At 49.7% G+C, this 16,862-nt stretch overlaps 1 protein-coding gene across 1 annotated transcript; it reads left to right on the top strand.

The window, feature by feature from the left end:
• The first annotated feature begins 4,125 nt into the window (after positions 1–4,125).
• Positions 4,126–14,849, top strand: TREM1 (triggering receptor expressed on myeloid cells 1). Its single transcript, XM_059831033.1, has 10 exons — positions 4,126–4,168; positions 5,209–5,559; positions 9,263–9,343; positions 10,384–10,737; positions 11,116–11,295; positions 11,931–12,284; positions 12,705–12,780; positions 13,596–13,711; positions 14,129–14,178; positions 14,643–14,849. Exons 1-10 carry the CDS (start codon positions 4,126–4,128, stop codon positions 14,847–14,849), a joined length of 1,812 nt encoding a protein of 603 aa, XP_059687016.1.
• The last annotated feature ends 2,013 nt before the right edge of the window (positions 14,850–16,862 follow it).

The following is a 16,862-nucleotide window of genomic DNA, read 5'->3' as shown; positions in this document are numbered from 1 at the left end:
CTTGAATAGGTATGAAAAGATCTGTCCCTGAGCACAGTGCTAAGCTGTAACCAAAGCTGGAGACTCTCCTCATCTTTTGAAGACCACCGTTTCCTGCCTGATCCCTCCCTTTCTCTGAAATACACACACTGAACCCACCCACCATCACAAGAACTTGTGCAGAACTACCGTGGAGCTAGCACCAAGCTTCACAGCACAATTTCTTAATTTTTTAAGGGACCATTTCTGACTCATGCTCAAGCAGGACAGACTAAAACCAAGGAATGCCCCAACACTACAACACTACAAAGAACAGTTTCTACACCAGATCTTCACAGTCGGCCATCTATGGTTGAGGAAAACTATACTTCAGTGCAAAGCTGTGATTTTTAACCCCAAAATATATTTGCTTTCTGTGAAAGATCAAATTTTTTACTTAAAGTATGTTTGTGTTATCCTTTACAATACAGTAAAAAATTAATTTGGAATAAGGAGAAGAATAAGAAGACAACCCCATTTTCCTATTAGCAATGCAGAGGGATGCTGAGATACAATATTCCTTCTCTTCTCTTTCAGTGGAGAGAGCTAAATACTAGAATTTTTGAAAACATGGCTAGGAGTCTGTCCTCCCTATATGGCATGTCACAGCCTCTTGACCAGGGAAATGTTTGTAAGCCAACACTAAAACAGCAGCATTTCCTCTGCCAGCCTGGCATTTTATCCTCTCACACAACTCGTGACACTGCATGGGGCACAGACAGACCCACATCACAAGAAACACTGCAGAACTGGCTTCTGCAAAGGCTCCGCTGCTGCTCTCTTACAGTCCTTTTCCCTACCCTTGTTCTGTCTGATTTACTGCAAGGTTTGCACTGATCAACAGGCAGACAGAACAAAAATAATGGCTATAAAAACTATGCACTTGACAAATAACCATGAAACCTGGGGGCAACATTTGAATGTTCCCCAGACTCCCCTTCTCCCTAACCTTTTGTTACTTTATTGCTAGATTACATACTCCTCAGACCAAGAATTCAACAAGATGCTGTTAAAATTTGTTACATTAGTCTCCTTTTTCTCAATTTCTATGAGAAAAGGACAAGTTATTTTAAGGCTTACCTCAATTTCATGTTCTTCCAAATATTTTTGCAAGAGGCTTTTTCTTTTCCCCCCAAAACCACCACCTGAGATAAGGCAGCCTAAGAATCTACTCAGCAACTCCCAGCTCACTAGATCCTTCCACAAAGTCTGAAAAAGGGAATGACTTCTCCCTACCAGAGGTTTTATACTAACTCATTTGATAATGGGCTGAGGATGCTCAGCTGTGAACACTGATGAGCTTCTCCCAGCTCTGCCGAGATGGTGGTAACAGGAAAGGAGAGATGGAGTGCTTATATCTTAAAATTGCTACTACACCTAAAACCAGCAGCTTCCTGTCGGTATCTGGGACACTGTGGGAAAGTAAGTCGTTATGGGAGAGGCAGAGAGAGCAGGCGGTGTGTGAGGTACACAGGACTGAGGTCCCAGCTGAAGCCAGGGTCTGGATTTCACCTGTGAAGACTTCAGCCCATAGTGGATATGTCACTTATGGAAGATGGGTCATCATGGCTCTTAGCTGGGATTTATACTGTGGTTCTTATGTTCTGCAGTGGTCCAATACCACTCTGCTACAGAGCTGAAGAGTCTCTCTGTTGTATGTCCCTATAATGTCCAGAACTACAATGCTCCAAGGAAAGATAAAGATAAATGTGGTATCTTGGTCAGCACAGATTGCTACCAGTCAGCATATCAAAACAAGGTTCATTCTGAGAGAAGCACTATAGTTGATGGCACCCAGAAGGGGACAATCACTGTCACAATGCAAAAGCTGCCAGTTGAAGACTCAGGAGTGTACTGCTGTGCATGCTGTACATGTTCTCATTTTTCCCAAATAATTGAGATTACGCTGTCTGTTTCCAAGAGTGAGTATTTCTTTTTAAGGAAAATGTGGGGCATTTTGTAGATTTCTGCCTCACTTTCTCTGCTTGCCTTTTCAGTGGTTTGTATTACCTTCTCCCAGGTTACTAAGGAATAGCCATAGTAGGTCAGACCAAAGGTCTCCAACGCTGGCTGAAGCAGATAATTAGGAAGGAGTATAAAAACGGAGAAGCACATAGAAACAGCTCTCCAGAATACTCTCCCAGCCTCCAGTGATTTTCTGGAGAGGATATTTTTGTTATAATAGCAATGGCTAAATTCTTATTTTCTCTTTAATTCATCTACTCATTCTGCTGACACATAAAAACTTTTGGTATATGAACAGCCTGTGGCAGTGAACTCAATGCTCGATGCATGCATGGAGAATTTCCTTTTCTCCTTGTCTCCTAACCAGTGACTTCCTTCTTATAACAGTGAATTATTGCTCCCATTCTCTCTCTCCCTGTTATTCCTGATTTTATAGACTTTTGTAGTATCACCGCTGTAATTTCGATTCCAGGCAAAAAGTTGTTTTAGTAATTTCTTGTACATAAGGTGCCTCAGATCTTTCTCTGTCTTGGCTGTTTTTCTCTCATCACCAAGTCAGCTGATGAAGTCAGAGCAAAGACTTCTGATGTTTCTGTTACAACGAGCTTTGCTTTATTTGGGGACATGATTATATTATTCTAAAATTTCTTCAGAAGGACAGAATATTTTGGATATTTATTTTTTCTTCAGCATCCCAGTTCCATTCGACCCTCCTGTAGCTAAAATGCTTGTGAACTGGATTACAATATTGTGCTTATTCTAATTGCAGGAAACTGATGTGATTGGACATTTTGTCTGGACCTTACTAACCAGTTTGACCTTTTCCAGAAACCCAAGGATATGTAGCTAGGGAGATGCAGTCTCTCGGCTGAGTGCCCATACAACATGCAAGATAACAAGGCTGTGTGGAAAGCCTGGTGCAGAAGATAATCGGGAAAGAGTATGCTGTCTTAGTCCGTACAGAAAGGACGAGCAGTCAGAATGAGAATAACACTCAGAAAGGAAGATGCACCATAAATGGTGACACCTGGAGGGGAGTCCTCAGCATCACCACAGAGAAGCTCCCAGTACAAGACACTGGGGAGTACTGCTGTGCTCTTAATGATGACTCTCACCTCTTCCAAATAAAGGAAATGAAGCTGGCTGTTGTCATAGGTGAGTGTCTCTTTTTTTTTTAAATTGGAGAAACTCCTTTCTTTTCATTTTCCTTGCAGAACAACTCAATTCCCAGGCTTGCTGCCCCGCCTCCTCCACCCATTCTATGCTCTCTGTACTCCGCAGTTCATTTTATATACTAGGCTGCTCCTGACTCCCAGTTCCCTAACCCTGTCATCTCCAGTTCCTGTATCATACTGGGGAACCAAGAAGACATGCAGAGCCAGGAAGCTGCGTTTAGCTGTCCATTTTCACAGGGAGCCAAGTCAGTCATTTCAGGGGCTGCTTTGAATGGATTATTTCAATATTTGCATTGTTTCCTCTGTACTTAAAATCACTTCAGTCATGCCTGTGGAGACATTACTGTGTAATGTGCAAAAGCCAAATGGTTCTGGTCTGGTTTCTCCAGCTGGGCACTCTGGGGGTAGGCACCCCAAGGGCTCTGTGCACGGCAGGGCACGGGGCACGAGGGGACTGGCTGGGGTGGTGGACATCGGGGATCACAAGAGGCATGGCCCGTGGGAGGGTCCATGCAGACACAGTTCTGGATTCATTGCCACCCTGGCTTTGAGGAGACTTTCCAGCAAGGGCTGGGGTGGAGGACACCTGGGGAGCCCAGAGAGAAGGGCTACATCATGGCAAAGGACCTGCACCATCTCCCATGGCTCGGGACAGCCAAAGGAATGTCCCGCTGCCACTGGTGTGAGGGCAGAGCGTGACGATGGCCAGGCGAGAGCAGCAAAGGGCCTTTGCCATCAGTACGGGCTGAGGTCTGCTCTCAGCCGCTTCCCCAAACGCACTGTGAAATTATCTTAATATCAGTCTTGTTGCAAAACATGGTGAAGGATTTCCGTGGGACAGCAAGACCTCAGGCACTTCCTCCAGCAGCGTCACTGCGATGCGGGAGGGCTCACAAGGCAGACACTTTTGAACGGGACACGCTGGGCAGTCCCCAGCAATACCCCTTCCCTGAGCCTGAGGACGGCCATGGAGCTGAGAGTCCTCCTCCTGCTGCCGCTCTGCTTCCCAGGTAAGAGAAGGGCTGGGCATGCCTCAGGCTTCCCAGGCTCCCAGGGGGAGTGGGACACCCTTCCCCACTGCCTACTGCCTGGGGAGCTCCGCAGTGGTGGGGATCCGACATCGGCAGGACTCTCAGCTGGGCAACTCATGGCAGGGATGGGGAGGGAAGGGGCAGGCCCAGTTCCCACCACCGCACGTCTGGCTCCTCCAGGCTCCCAGGACAAACCACCTGGCAGCAGGGACCTGCGGCCTCCAAAGCAGTCCCAGCGCCTCCCCCAGTCGGCATTTCCCATCACACTGCCTGGCCCCACTGGGCTCCTCCGATTGCGGTCCTGGCTCAGGACAGAGCTGACCGCGGACACCCGCCTGCCTCCCTCCCCTGCCATCCCAGCGGGAAGCACAAAGCTTTCAGCATGTGGTAGGTTGGGGAATCGAGGCAGCCCTGCACCCAGCACAGCCTCGCACCCCTGAGTCGCTGGCCATCCTTGGAGGATGTGGCACGGAGGAGCTGCAGGCTGCTGGGGGCACGCTCAGGCCCAGCCACGGGTTGAGCCTTTTGTCCCCAGGCCGCACCCTGCCCCTGCTCCTTCCTTCTGCCCTGTCCACACATCCGTACAGATGGCCACCAGGCTCCTGAGGGGTGTCTGAGCCCCACCGCTGCCACCCCCTGCATGGGGAGGGGTTGGTCTCCATTTCACCTGTGCCAAGAGGCAGCAACAATGGGGTGGGCTCTGGGGCAGCTCCAAACACTGCACCACGCACGGCTCCAGTTAGGCTTGAAGGTCCAACACCTCTAGAACCCGCATGTCTGTGGGTTTTAAATCACAGTTATGATCCCAGCTCAAGTCTCAACACTGCCCACCAGAAATCAACCCTCCCATTTCCAAGCAGGTGACTTTAGCCGGGGGAATGGATCTCGGTTTTCGGAGCTGCTCCAGCCACAATTGCCCATGGAGGGAGGTCGGAGGCGGAGTTTGCCCGTGTCCGTTGGGAGGCTGTGGGCAGCTCTGCCTCAGCTCCCCTCTCCCTCACCACATCTGATATTTACAGGTCTCCAAGCCAGAACACCTGATGCCAAGGAGAGACACTCAGAAGGAAGCACTCTCTCTGTCCAGTGTCCTTACACAGCAGAGGCTAACTCCTACCAGCAGAAAGCCTGGTGCCGTGTGAGAGGTGGCAAATGTGACGAGGTCTTAGTGGAAACGACCTACCCAACACAATACCCAAACACAACCCAAGCCACAAAGGGGAGAGTTACAATAGAGGACAACCTCAGATATAGGACTGTGTCCATCACCGTGACTAACCTTCAGGTAGAGGACTCAGGCACATACTCCTGTGCTTCCCGTTCCAAGTACGGGTATATTCCACTAAGGACGATCTCACTGGATGTTTTCAAAGGTGAGTACCTTTTTTCCCATACAAACTCAAGTCTTGTCAGAAAGCACAATCACTCCTTCCCCCACTCTTTCCCCCCTCTCCCACACAGCTGAGCAGCTTCCCCCGACCCCCACGGCCCCCCACGCTCCCCAGCCTCACTCGCCACCACCTTCCCCTCTCACACAAGCATGGTGTGAAGGAACCCCACAGACCCAGCTGGCCGTGCAGGCTCTCGGCTCCCTCTTGTCCTGCCCCACCTCACCCCTGCCCTGACTGACGGGCTGTCTGTGAGGGAGTTGCCCAGGGCAGAGTTTGGCCCCAGTGAGGGGGCCATTCTTAGGCCCATAATGCCTAAAGAAAGTCTCTGAGTTCGAACACAGACAAGACTTACATTGTCTCATATTGTTTCATCGGTACTTCAGTCGTGCCTGTAGAGGCATTACTGTCAAGACACCACCTGAGCAGCTGCACGCTTGACTGGCCATACTGTTTTGGTTTGCCTTCTGTCACTGACAAGGGTCAGTCCTTTCTCTGAATGTGTTTTACTTGCAGGGGGAATCTTTTCTTCTGCTTCTCCAGTGATTCCCTCTAACTCCACTGCAACAACTATCAGTAATGAGGAAGAAATAAAACAAAACAGGTGAGCTGTCCGTTGCTGCCAGGTGAAAGGGGCAGCACAAGCCAGTCTGAACACTGGAGGGTAGGAATGGGCAGGTTCTGTCTTCTCCTTCCCTAGGTGACAAAAGAATCCCCTTCCTTTATCAGCAAATAAGTAAGAGGGAATTGGCTAATCTAATTTATCTCACAGCTGCAAAACTACTTCATAAAGTCATTCACCAAAAAGTGACTCAGAAGCTGTGATGTTATAGGGCAAAGGAAAAACATTTCTCAGACTAGAAAGTAGAAAGCAGAAAAGAATAGAAAAGCTGTGATCTCACCACACACGGCGAAAGAAATGCACATGGCTGCAAAGATCCTATCCCAGAAATATCACTAGATGGAGGATTTGGCTGGGTATCTCCGTACCTCCTCCTAAGATGAAAACAAAGGAGAAAACAAAACCCCAAAACTTTGAAATGTCATAAATTCAAACTGGGAAAAGAAAAATCTCTTGATCTTTACTGGGAACCTATGCCTCTAAAACAGGAGGATATGTAGCTCTTTAGCTTTACTTATGCACAGCTAATACCTTCTTCCATCCTCCTTGCATCACGATATCATGGAGCAATGAGTCTTTACACATCTTACATTCTGTGTAAAAAATCTCCGCACTCTTTCACTTTCTTCATTGAAATGAACTGTTAAATTAGCTCCTTTCAGTTTTCTATGTGGGGAAGATATCTCAAAAGCAATCTGCAGAATCCAAACTCCCCATGGTTTGGAGAGCTAAGTCTTTCACAATGCTAAACTGACATCTGTAGAATGATGCTTGGGACAGATTTACCTTCCTTTTTAAACTCATTTGGAGTCTTCCTTAAATATTAATTCCTGCTGAATTCCCCTTATAGATGAAGAAAGTGCTCATGTTCTATGAAATCCTTACGCTTCTTGGGGAACCCCTCCATCTCTCTGGATCAATTCTGCTGCTCCTGTGGGTTTTTTGATTTGTTTTGGTTTGGGTTTTTTGTATATTTTTTTCCTTTTTTTCTAGGTTGCAGATCTTCCTTTGGCTTGTCATTGGTATCGTGACCAGTAAGATCCTGGCAATAGTGTTCTTAGTGTTCTTAGTGTTCCTCACAAGAAGGAGGAAGAGGAACTCCACAGAGAAGGCATCTAGATGATAGTAAGCAACAAAATCACAGTGCAAACGAACAAGTCATCACCATCACCTGCCTGGTGGGGATGCAAGTCGTGGGCTTTTAGCCAAAACCAGAGCAAGTCCCTTCTCACCAAAGCTTTTCCACGGAGGCAAGCTCATGTAATTGAATCTTGTTCGGAGAAGCAATGAAATAGAGTAAGGCAGGACATGGACATCAACAGACACACTGAGACGCTGCCCTTCAGCACAGTGATAAGAAACAGAAAAGGAAGAGAGGGGTGAAGAGGCTTGGGGAAAAAAAACCTGTGCTCTATAGAGACAGGTTTCCCCTCTTTTTCCCTATGTCTCTGGAATTTCTCAAAAGCAACTCCTCCCACTACACCACTCTTGGCTGGTAGGGCTGACGCATCACATCGCTTTATACCCCGATGTAGTTTAAACCCCACACAGTCTAAAAGCAGGCAGGGTATTAGCTTCTCTCCCTCTGTTGCTCAGTACAAACCACCTTGGTGTGAATTTCACTCCTGATATTATTCAGAAGGAAACATTTTCCTTGAGAGAAGAAACCTCTCCCACAGCCTAAATATCTCCAGATATATAAAGCCTACCTTTCACAAGGCTCGGGGCAGTTTGTATGACCAGTCAATCTGTTCCCAGTTCCTGCAAGCTCCTATAATTCTGCAAGGCACAGGAAGTGTTTAGCCCCACCAGGAAACATTACCCTTCTTTTCCCCTTGCTGGACTGAAGTATGAACACATCCAGGCTAACAGACATTCTATGAAAGACTCTTCCCTCTTCCTGTCCAGGGCAGGAGATACCAGCCAAGGAGAAAGTTCTGAGAAGAGCTTACGTGACGCCCTATGCCAAAAGCACCTCTATATCCCAGGTTGAAGAAGTGTCTTCCAGCAAGCCAGAGCACAAGCTACCATCTGCTGCCACCCTGCCAGCTTCACCTGAGGCCAGCACTTAAATATCTTCCTCCGTGTAATACAGCAAAGTCAAAAGGGACTTTGAGAGAGGGGAAAAACCAGCTTCCTATTGCCTCAATTAATGCTCGCTTTCTTCCTCCTCTTTCTACTCTTCCCATCTCCAGCCCAGGCAGCAGCCTCACCTCCTCATCTCCTTTTGACCAGCAGAGGAGAGAGGCAGCCTGGGAGGAACCTGTGGGCACGATCCGCTGCTGGGAGCTGCCCTCGCAGCCGGGCTGGGCTCTGCCACCAGCACTCCTGTATTGCCAGGTCCCACCTGGGAGCAGCCACGCTACTGCAACAGAGCAGGTTCTCACCCCAGAGCACCCATACTTCCCGCAGAGATCGGAAAACCCTCTCGGCTTCCCCGTGGGCCCCTGGACCTGGACTCTGCGAGGTTGCCCCACAGTAAATGAAATGTGCAAAAGCCAAATGGTTCTGGTCTGGTTTCTCCAGCTGGGCACTCTGGGGGTAGGCACCCCAAGGGCTCTGTGCACGGCAGGGCACGGGGCACGAGGGGACTGGCTGGGGTGGTGGACATCGGGGATCACAAGAGGCATGGCCCGTGGGAGGGTCCATGCAGACACAGTTCTGGATTCATTGCCACCCTGGCTTTGAGGAGACTTTCCAGCAAGGGCTGGGGTGGAGGACACCTGGGGAGCCCAGAGAGAAGGGCTACATCATGGCAAAGGACCTGCACCATCTCCCATGGCTCGGGACAGCCAAAGGAATGTCCCGCTGCCACTGGTGTGAGGGCAGAGCGTGACGATGGCCAGGCGAGAGCAGCAAAGGGCCTTTGCCATCAGTACGGGCTGAGGTCTGCTCTCAGCCGCTTCCCCAAACGCACTGTGAAATTATCTTAATATCAGTCTTGTTGCAAAACATGGTGAAGGATTTCCGTGGGACAGCAAGACCTCAGGCACTTCCTCCAGCAGCGTCACTGCGATGCGGGAGGGCTCACAAGGCAGACACTTTTGAACGGGACACGCTGGGCAGTCCCCAGCAATACCCCTTCCCTGAGCTTGAGGACGGCCATGGAGCTGAGAGTCCTCCTCCTGCTGCCGCTCTGCTTCCCAGGTAAGAGAAGGGCTGGGCATGCCTCAGGCTTCCCAAGCTCCCAGGGGGAGTGGGACACCCTTCCCCACTGCCTACTGCCTGGGGAGCTCCGCAGTGGTGGGGATCCGACATCGGCAGGACTCTCAGCTGGGCAACTCGTGGCAGGGATGGGGAGGGAAGGGGCAGGCCCAGTTCCCACCACCACATGTCTGGCTCCTCCAGGCTCCCAGGACAAACCACCTGGCAGCAGGGAGCTGCGGCCTCCAAAGCAGTCCCAGCGCCTCCCCCAGTCGGCATTTCCCATCACACTGCCTGGCCCCACTGGGCTCCTCCGATTGCGGTCCTGGCTCAGGACAGAGCTGACCGCGGACACCCGCCTGCCTCCCTCCCCTGCCATCCCAGCAGGAAGCACAAAGCTTTCAGCATGTGGTAGGTTGGGGAATCGAGGCAGCCCTGCACCCAGCACAGCCTCGCACCCCTGAGTCGCTGGCCATCCTTGGAGGATGTGGCACGGAGGAGCTGCAGGCTGCTGGGGGCAAGCTCAGGCCCAGCCACGGGTTGAGCCTTTTGTCCCCAGGCCGCACCCTGCCCCTGCTCCTTCCTTCTGCCCTGTCCACACATCCGTACAGATGGCCACCAGGCTCCTGAGGGGTGTCTGAGCCCCACCGCTGCCACCCCCTGCATGGGGAGGGGTTGGTCTCCATTTCACCTGTGCCAAGAGGCAGCAACAATGGGGTGGGCTCTGGGGCAGCTCCAAACACTGCACCACGCACGGCTCCAGTTAGGCTTGAAGGTCCAACACCTCTAGAACCCGCATGTCTGTGGGTTTTAAATCACAGTTATGATCCCAGCTCAAGTCTCAACACTGCCCACCAGAAATCAACCCTCCCATTTCCAAGCAGGTGACTTTAGCCAGGGGAATGGATCTCGGTTTTCGGAGCTGCTCCAGCCACAATTGCCCATGGAGGGAGGTCGGAGGCGGAGTTTGCCGGTGTCCGTTGGGAGGCTGTGGGCAGCTCTGCCTCAGCTCCCCTCTCCCTCACCACATCTGATATTTACAGGTCTCCAAGCCAGAACACCTGATGCCAAGGAGAGACAATCAGAAGGAAGCACTCTCTCTGTCCAGTGTCCTTACACAGCAGAGGCTAACTACTACCAGCAGAAAGCCTGGTGCCGTGTGAAAGATGACAAATGTGACAAGGTCTTAGTGGAAACGACCTACCCAACACAATACCCATACACAACCCAAGCCACAAAGGGGAGAGTTACAATAGAGGACAACCTCAGATATAGGACTGTGTCCATCACCGTGACTAACCTTCAGGTAGAGGACTCAGGCACATACTCCTGTGCTTCCCGTTCCTACAATTATGGGTATATTCCACTAAGGATGATCTCACTGGATGTTTTCAAAGGTGAGTACCTTTTTTCCCATACAAACTCAAGTCTTGTCAGAAAGCACAATCACTCCTTCCCCCACTCTTTCCCCCCTCTCCCACACAGCTGAGCAGCTTCCCCCGACCCCCACGGCCCCCCACGCTCCCCAGCCTCACTCGCCACCACCTTCCCCTCTCACACAAGCATGGTGTGAAGGAGCCCCACAGACCCAGCTGGCCGTGCAGGCTCTCGGCTCCCTCTTGTCCTGCCGCACCTCACCCCTGCCCTGACTGACGGGCCGTCTGTGAGGGAGTTGCCCAGGGCAGAGTTTGGCTCAGGTTCCCAGCTCAGGCCAAGGGGTGGATGCCTGTGTGCCCACTGCTTGTGGGTCAGTGACCACATTTGCTGTTTCGCAGAGTTGCATATGTGGGAGTTGGACAGTCTCTTGATGCAGTGCTCGTACAGCACCCCAGGGTACAGCACAGGGACAAAAGCCTGGTGTCGAAGTGGTCAGACTGGGTGTAAAGTTGTGGTGAGCACAGATCAGTCTTCAACACAGTATGCACAGCGATCTGCATCGTCCGCCTGGCTCAGATGTGTTCTAGGGACAGTTGCCATCAGTCGCGCCTCCGTCCCCTCTTTCTCCTTCTCCCTCTGTCCCTTCCTCTCCCTCTGCCCAAGCAGTCACCACCCTTCTCCCAGCTCATCGCTCCGTGGTGGTGGACAAGGCCGTGGAGCAGGGACTCCTTCAGACCAGATGGCCACCAGCTGCCAGGGAAAACCTGCCGCTCCCTGAGGGGCGGCTGAGCCCCACCACTGCCATCCCCTGCGTGGGGAGGGGTTGGTCTCTGTTTCACCTGTGCCAAGAGGCAGTAACAATGGGGTGGGCGGCTGGGACAGCTCCAAACACTGCACCATGCACAGCTCCCTTTAGGGCTCAAGGTCCAGCAGCTCTAGCACCCACATGTCTGTGGGTTTTAAATCAAAGATACTGGGTTTTAAATCACAGTTGTGGTCCCAGCTCAAATCTCAACACTATCCACCAGAAATCAACCCTCCCGTTTCCAAGCAGGTGACTTTAGCCGGGGGAATGGATCTCGGTTTTCGGAGCTGCTCCAGCCACAATTGCCCATGGAGGGAGGTCGGAGGCGGAGTTTGCCCGTGTCCGTTGGGAGGCTGTGGGCAGCTCTGCCTCAGCTCCCCTCTCCCTCACCACATCTGATATTTACAGGTCTCCAAGCCAGAACACCTGATGCCAAGGAGAGACACTCAGAAGGAAGCACTCTCTCTGTCCAGTGTCCTTACACAGCAGAGGCTAACTCCTACCAGCAGAAAGCCTGGTGCCGTGTGAGAGGTGGCAAATGTGACGAGGTCTTAGTGGAAACGACCTTCCCAACACAATACCCATACACAACCCAAGCCACAAAGGGGAGAGTTACAATAGAGGACAACCCCAGATATAGGACTGTGTCCATCGCTGTGACTAACCTTCAGGTAGAGGACTCAGGCACATACTCCTGTGCTTCCCGTTCCTACTATTACGGGTATATTCCACTAAGGACGATCTCACTGGATGTTTTCAAAGGTGAGTACCTTTTTCCCCATACAAACTCAAGTCTTGTCAGAAAGCACAATCACTCCTTCCCTCACTCTTTCCCCCCTCTCCCACACAGCTGAGCAGCTTCCCCCGACCCCCACGGCCCCCCACGCTCCCCAGCCTCACTCGCCACCACCGTCCCCACTCACACAAGCATGGTGTGAAGGAACCCCACAGACCCAGCTGGCCGTGCAGGCTCTCGGCTCCCTCTTGTCCTGCCGCACCTCACCCCTGCCCTGACTGACGGGCAGGTCTTGATGACACAGGTTACAGCCTGGGCAGGTTGTCTGTGTTGGATGTCACAGCAGGAGTGGATTTATATCCACGTAGCAATGGCAGGGAAGTTTAGCTGGTAAATGCAAAGTAGCCCAGTAGTGATTATTCTTCTCTTCATGTTTGTGATTTCAGTATTGGCTGAAACAACTTCGTCATATACTGCAGGCACAAGTCAAACAACGCTTTCTGGCAACACCCCAGCACCGAGGTAAGGCCTAGAGAAAGTCTCTGAGCTTGGACACAGACAAGAGTTATTAAAGTCTTGTCCACAATATGCCTGTCTTCCTGGGGTAGGCAGTCTCTGGGCATTCTGAAGACTCCTGCTTACAGAGGAATTAGATATGACAGGCATCCTTACCAAAGATGGCCCCTCCACTTCCAGCTCCTGCCCAGAGTGCAATTACAAAGGAAGAAGCAGATTGATAACATCAAGTCACAGCCTTCAGGAATGTAGATGCCTATCTACTTTTTTATCCTTATGTCTTTGGGCTGTGCTCTTTGCAGCAATAGAAACCCCCAGATTCTGCCCCTAAGCCTTTCTGTCTCGACTTTGCTCACTCCTGTCCATGAATATTTAACAATGAAGTAGTCCTTGGCTGCTATTTTATCCTTCTATTTACCAGGCTGTTAAATGTAAAGGATTTTCTTCCCCTTTGGACATCTGCTGTCATCAACACTACAGCAGCACCTAAGAGTACAATCATACATCAGCTCCAGTGCGCCAGGTGCAGCAAAACACAGGAGGAAAAGGCAGTACCTGCTCCAGAGAGCCTCAAACTGTGCTCTGAACTTTGAACAGTGGCTTGTTTTTAAAGCCCGGAGAGTAGTTTAGGAAAAGCTCAGAAGGCACAGCCAGGTAGAAAAATTAAGACAGCATTGCTGCAGGAGAACCAGACCCTCCTTCCAAGTGCATAAAAGCTATTACTGTCCCTTTTTTTTGTTCACTGTTTGGTAATGGGCTGTGCCAGCATCATGCTGTGCTACCATCTAACACTGGTAACTCCTTTGCTCTCCTGGCTTCAGCTCAAATGTAAACACCTTCAGCCTACTCTTTGGGGTCCTGAGCATCCTGTTGATCCTGGCACTTACTGGCTCAATAACACTGAGCATCTGGCGGCGCAAGCAGCTGAAGAGAAGAGGTATGTGGAGACTGGTGATGCCTCGTGTCTAGTCTGTACTAAACAGGGCCTTCTCTGGCCATCACTTTTCCACTCCAGGCGAGCTTATTCCCAACTCACAGTGCCCTGGAGAAGACAAGACAGATGCAGCCTGGGAAGCCTCAAGGCAGGCTCCTTGCTGTGATCTCCTCTCACAATAAGTCAAATCCATGTTCCTCCAGTCTCCGCATAGGACACCTCCTAACATATTAGAGGAGAAGTAAAGTGAGAGCAATGTGTTCACCAGATTCAGGGTAGATGGGTCCCGCTGGCACACCCATTGCTTCTGTCATTGGGTGATGCCACAGCCTTCCCCAAAACTCCTGAAGCATAAGCAATGCCCAGGCATTTCATGGACTTCTCTACTTCTAAAACCTTTGATTTTGGCTCATTCCAAAGGTACCAGGCAAGCAGAGGACACCTATGACAAACCAGAGGACATAGCACAGGTAAAGAAAATGACAGATTTCCCATATGGTACCTGAATCCCTTACCAGTAGCCTGTGAGGAGCTGGCTGACCCATCTGTTGAGGACCTTGGTGCTCATTTTTGGTTGTGAGCAGGAGGGGAAATGGTATTTAATGTCACCAGAGAGAGGAATGTTCCCAGGTGGAGAGAAAGGGGGTAATTAACGTAAGCAAACTCCAGGAGGAAAAAACAACAGTGGAGCAAATTCTAGTAATCTCTGAGAAATTACTCAAAGACTAGAAACCAAGGTTAGACGATGAGGTTGTAACCTGTATCAAGGAGAGGTGATGAAGGAAAGAGTTGTCTGTTCTTCCACCTCTGTCATGACCGAAGGTAAGTTTTTACATGGCTTCTCCTTTCCTCCTGCGAAAATCTTGTTCTTTTGATAATAGCTGTGGCCTGGCACTGAATCATGCTAACAAGTGTTTTGTCTTTCTTTTCATAGCTCAACAGCACTGAAAGAATGGAAAGTCCCAGGGATGACAGCAAAGACATACAATATGTTACCCTGAACTTTAAATCCCGACTCAGCCCTGAGGATACTCTCTATTGCAATCTTGAACCAAGTCAGACTCACATGAAACCCAATGATGAAAATGTGGAATATGCGATCATTGCACTCAAGCAGTTACCGACGAATGACAAAGGATGAAGCACAGAATCCCAAAACAATCCAGAAATGGGAGAACAGAACTGGAATACAAAGTAGAAATGGGCAGTAGAAGGTGTGTGGATGGACACTGGGGGAAGATCTAATTTGTTGCCATGTGTATGTTGCCTATGCATTGTAAGACCTCCCTCCTATTAGAGGCTGGTAGAGAATTTTGCCACAAGCGTGCAGATTCTCTTGGTTCAGACAGAGGTGCTGGGTAATTCTCAGGATCCCTTGCACATCTGCCTTCTTCAATTCCATTAAAATGCAGACTCTTTTGGAGAGGCAGGTGTGGAGGACTGACCTTTTGAAAAAGAGCAATATTCACCTGGACATGGATGGGTTTGGTATTTCAACTACGTTTTCTGGTAGAAACTCTATCCCACTCCTAAGGGTTCAGCTACTATGGCCAAGCAAACTCATTCCAGTGCTGAAGGGATAAAACTCTAACCTTGCTGTGACCGAGTTCATTTGCCACGTAATGGGTGGGGAATATGAGCACTGGATTATAGAGGTAAGCAGAACCAGCATCTGCCTGAAGGCAAATAGCTGGAGGGTTTATTGCAACATGATGATATGCTGCATTGCAAACTTTGCAAACTGAGGATTGTGCTGTATGAACCAGAGCACCAGAAGGTCTTGTAACTACAAGACAACAATAGTGCATAGAAGTAATACATACACTTTTTGAGACTTAATGCAAATTCCCCTGTAACTTAAATTTATCAGTCTGCTTAGGTGAAAAGTAAGATGGTAAGAGGCTTTTAAACTAAAACTAAATGTTTAGCTTTAGATCAAGAAATAGAGTGTGCATGCTGGAGTTTGGGGGTAGGAAGGAATGAAGGTGATGTCACTTCTGAGTGCGTGTACAAGTGTCCCTCTATGGAGCACAGAGGGATGGATTCAGTGCAGCTGCTGTGGATTACGCTAGCGAGAGCCTCCAACACTGCGCCCTCTAGACAACTCAATTATTTCCGAGCTTGAGGGCTGAATTTGCTCTCAGGGTCATCCACAGCCACAGCATATTTATGCAGTCTTTGAGGCCTGTACATTGAAAACAGAAGGAAGCAGCAGCTGAAATCTGAAGTTACAGGCATGGCTTCCCATGTGTAGTTTGTGCAGACTGCCCCATCCTTTCACCACCTCCTAATCAAAAGGCCCTTACTTTGTTCAACAACTTCTGGCTGGCCTGCTATCTTACACCCTCTGTTCCTCAAGAACACACCATCTGGCTGCTTACACCAAGGCAGTGTGGAATCAAGACAGGCAGGGAGAACCAAAAATGAGTATTTCTGGAGAAAGGAGGGAAGTGAACAATATGTGATACTGCACTAGAGGAGTGGACAGAGCACTGGGATGTTTTTGAACAGAATTTGCCTTGCTGTGCTAACTGCAAGGATGAGCCCTGAGACAGACACGAGGAAGGTCTGTACAGACAGTTACACAGACCAAGAAACTGGCAGGCTGTGCGAAGAAGTTGCAGGAAGTATGACACAGACAACAGAGAAAGAAGTATGAGCATAAGAGGGATGGTCTCAACATCAGATGATGTAATGGATGGGACACAATGGCAATTAAGAGTAGATTATTTACAAATGTAAATGTCCAAGTGAGTCAGACATGCAATATATTTATGGATCTCCAGTGCAGCTCTGATGCAGCTTGGCAATTTCCAAGAGCTGCCACAGGAACACTAGACTGGCTGGGACCTCAGCAACCCCTGCTATCCTGAATAATCACACCATAAACTATCAAACATGTTTTTCCAATGCACTTGGCCTCTCACCTTCATCGTTATAAGGCATCTTTGCATCTCTTCAGGAATCACTATCCAGCCAGTCTCAGATGTAGCTCTGCACTTTTGCAGCACTGTGCTGTACTTTAAACAGCTCTTCCCAGCCCATTCACCAGTGCAGCTGGTTCTTTGTAAGTTCTTTGGAAGACCAATACCAACCAGTATGCCTGCTTCCAGCACTTTTTATTTTTTTGGCTACACCAGAGAAAGCAAGCTTT

The sequence above is a fragment of the Gavia stellata genome, chromosome 30, assembly GCF_030936135.1.
Source record: "Gavia stellata isolate bGavSte3 chromosome 30, bGavSte3.hap2, whole genome shotgun sequence".
Lineage (NCBI taxonomy): Eukaryota > Metazoa > Chordata > Aves > Gaviiformes > Gaviidae > Gavia > Gavia stellata.
The sequence above is the reverse complement of the archived record's forward strand: the minus strand, read 5'-3'. Positions and strand labels throughout refer to the sequence as shown.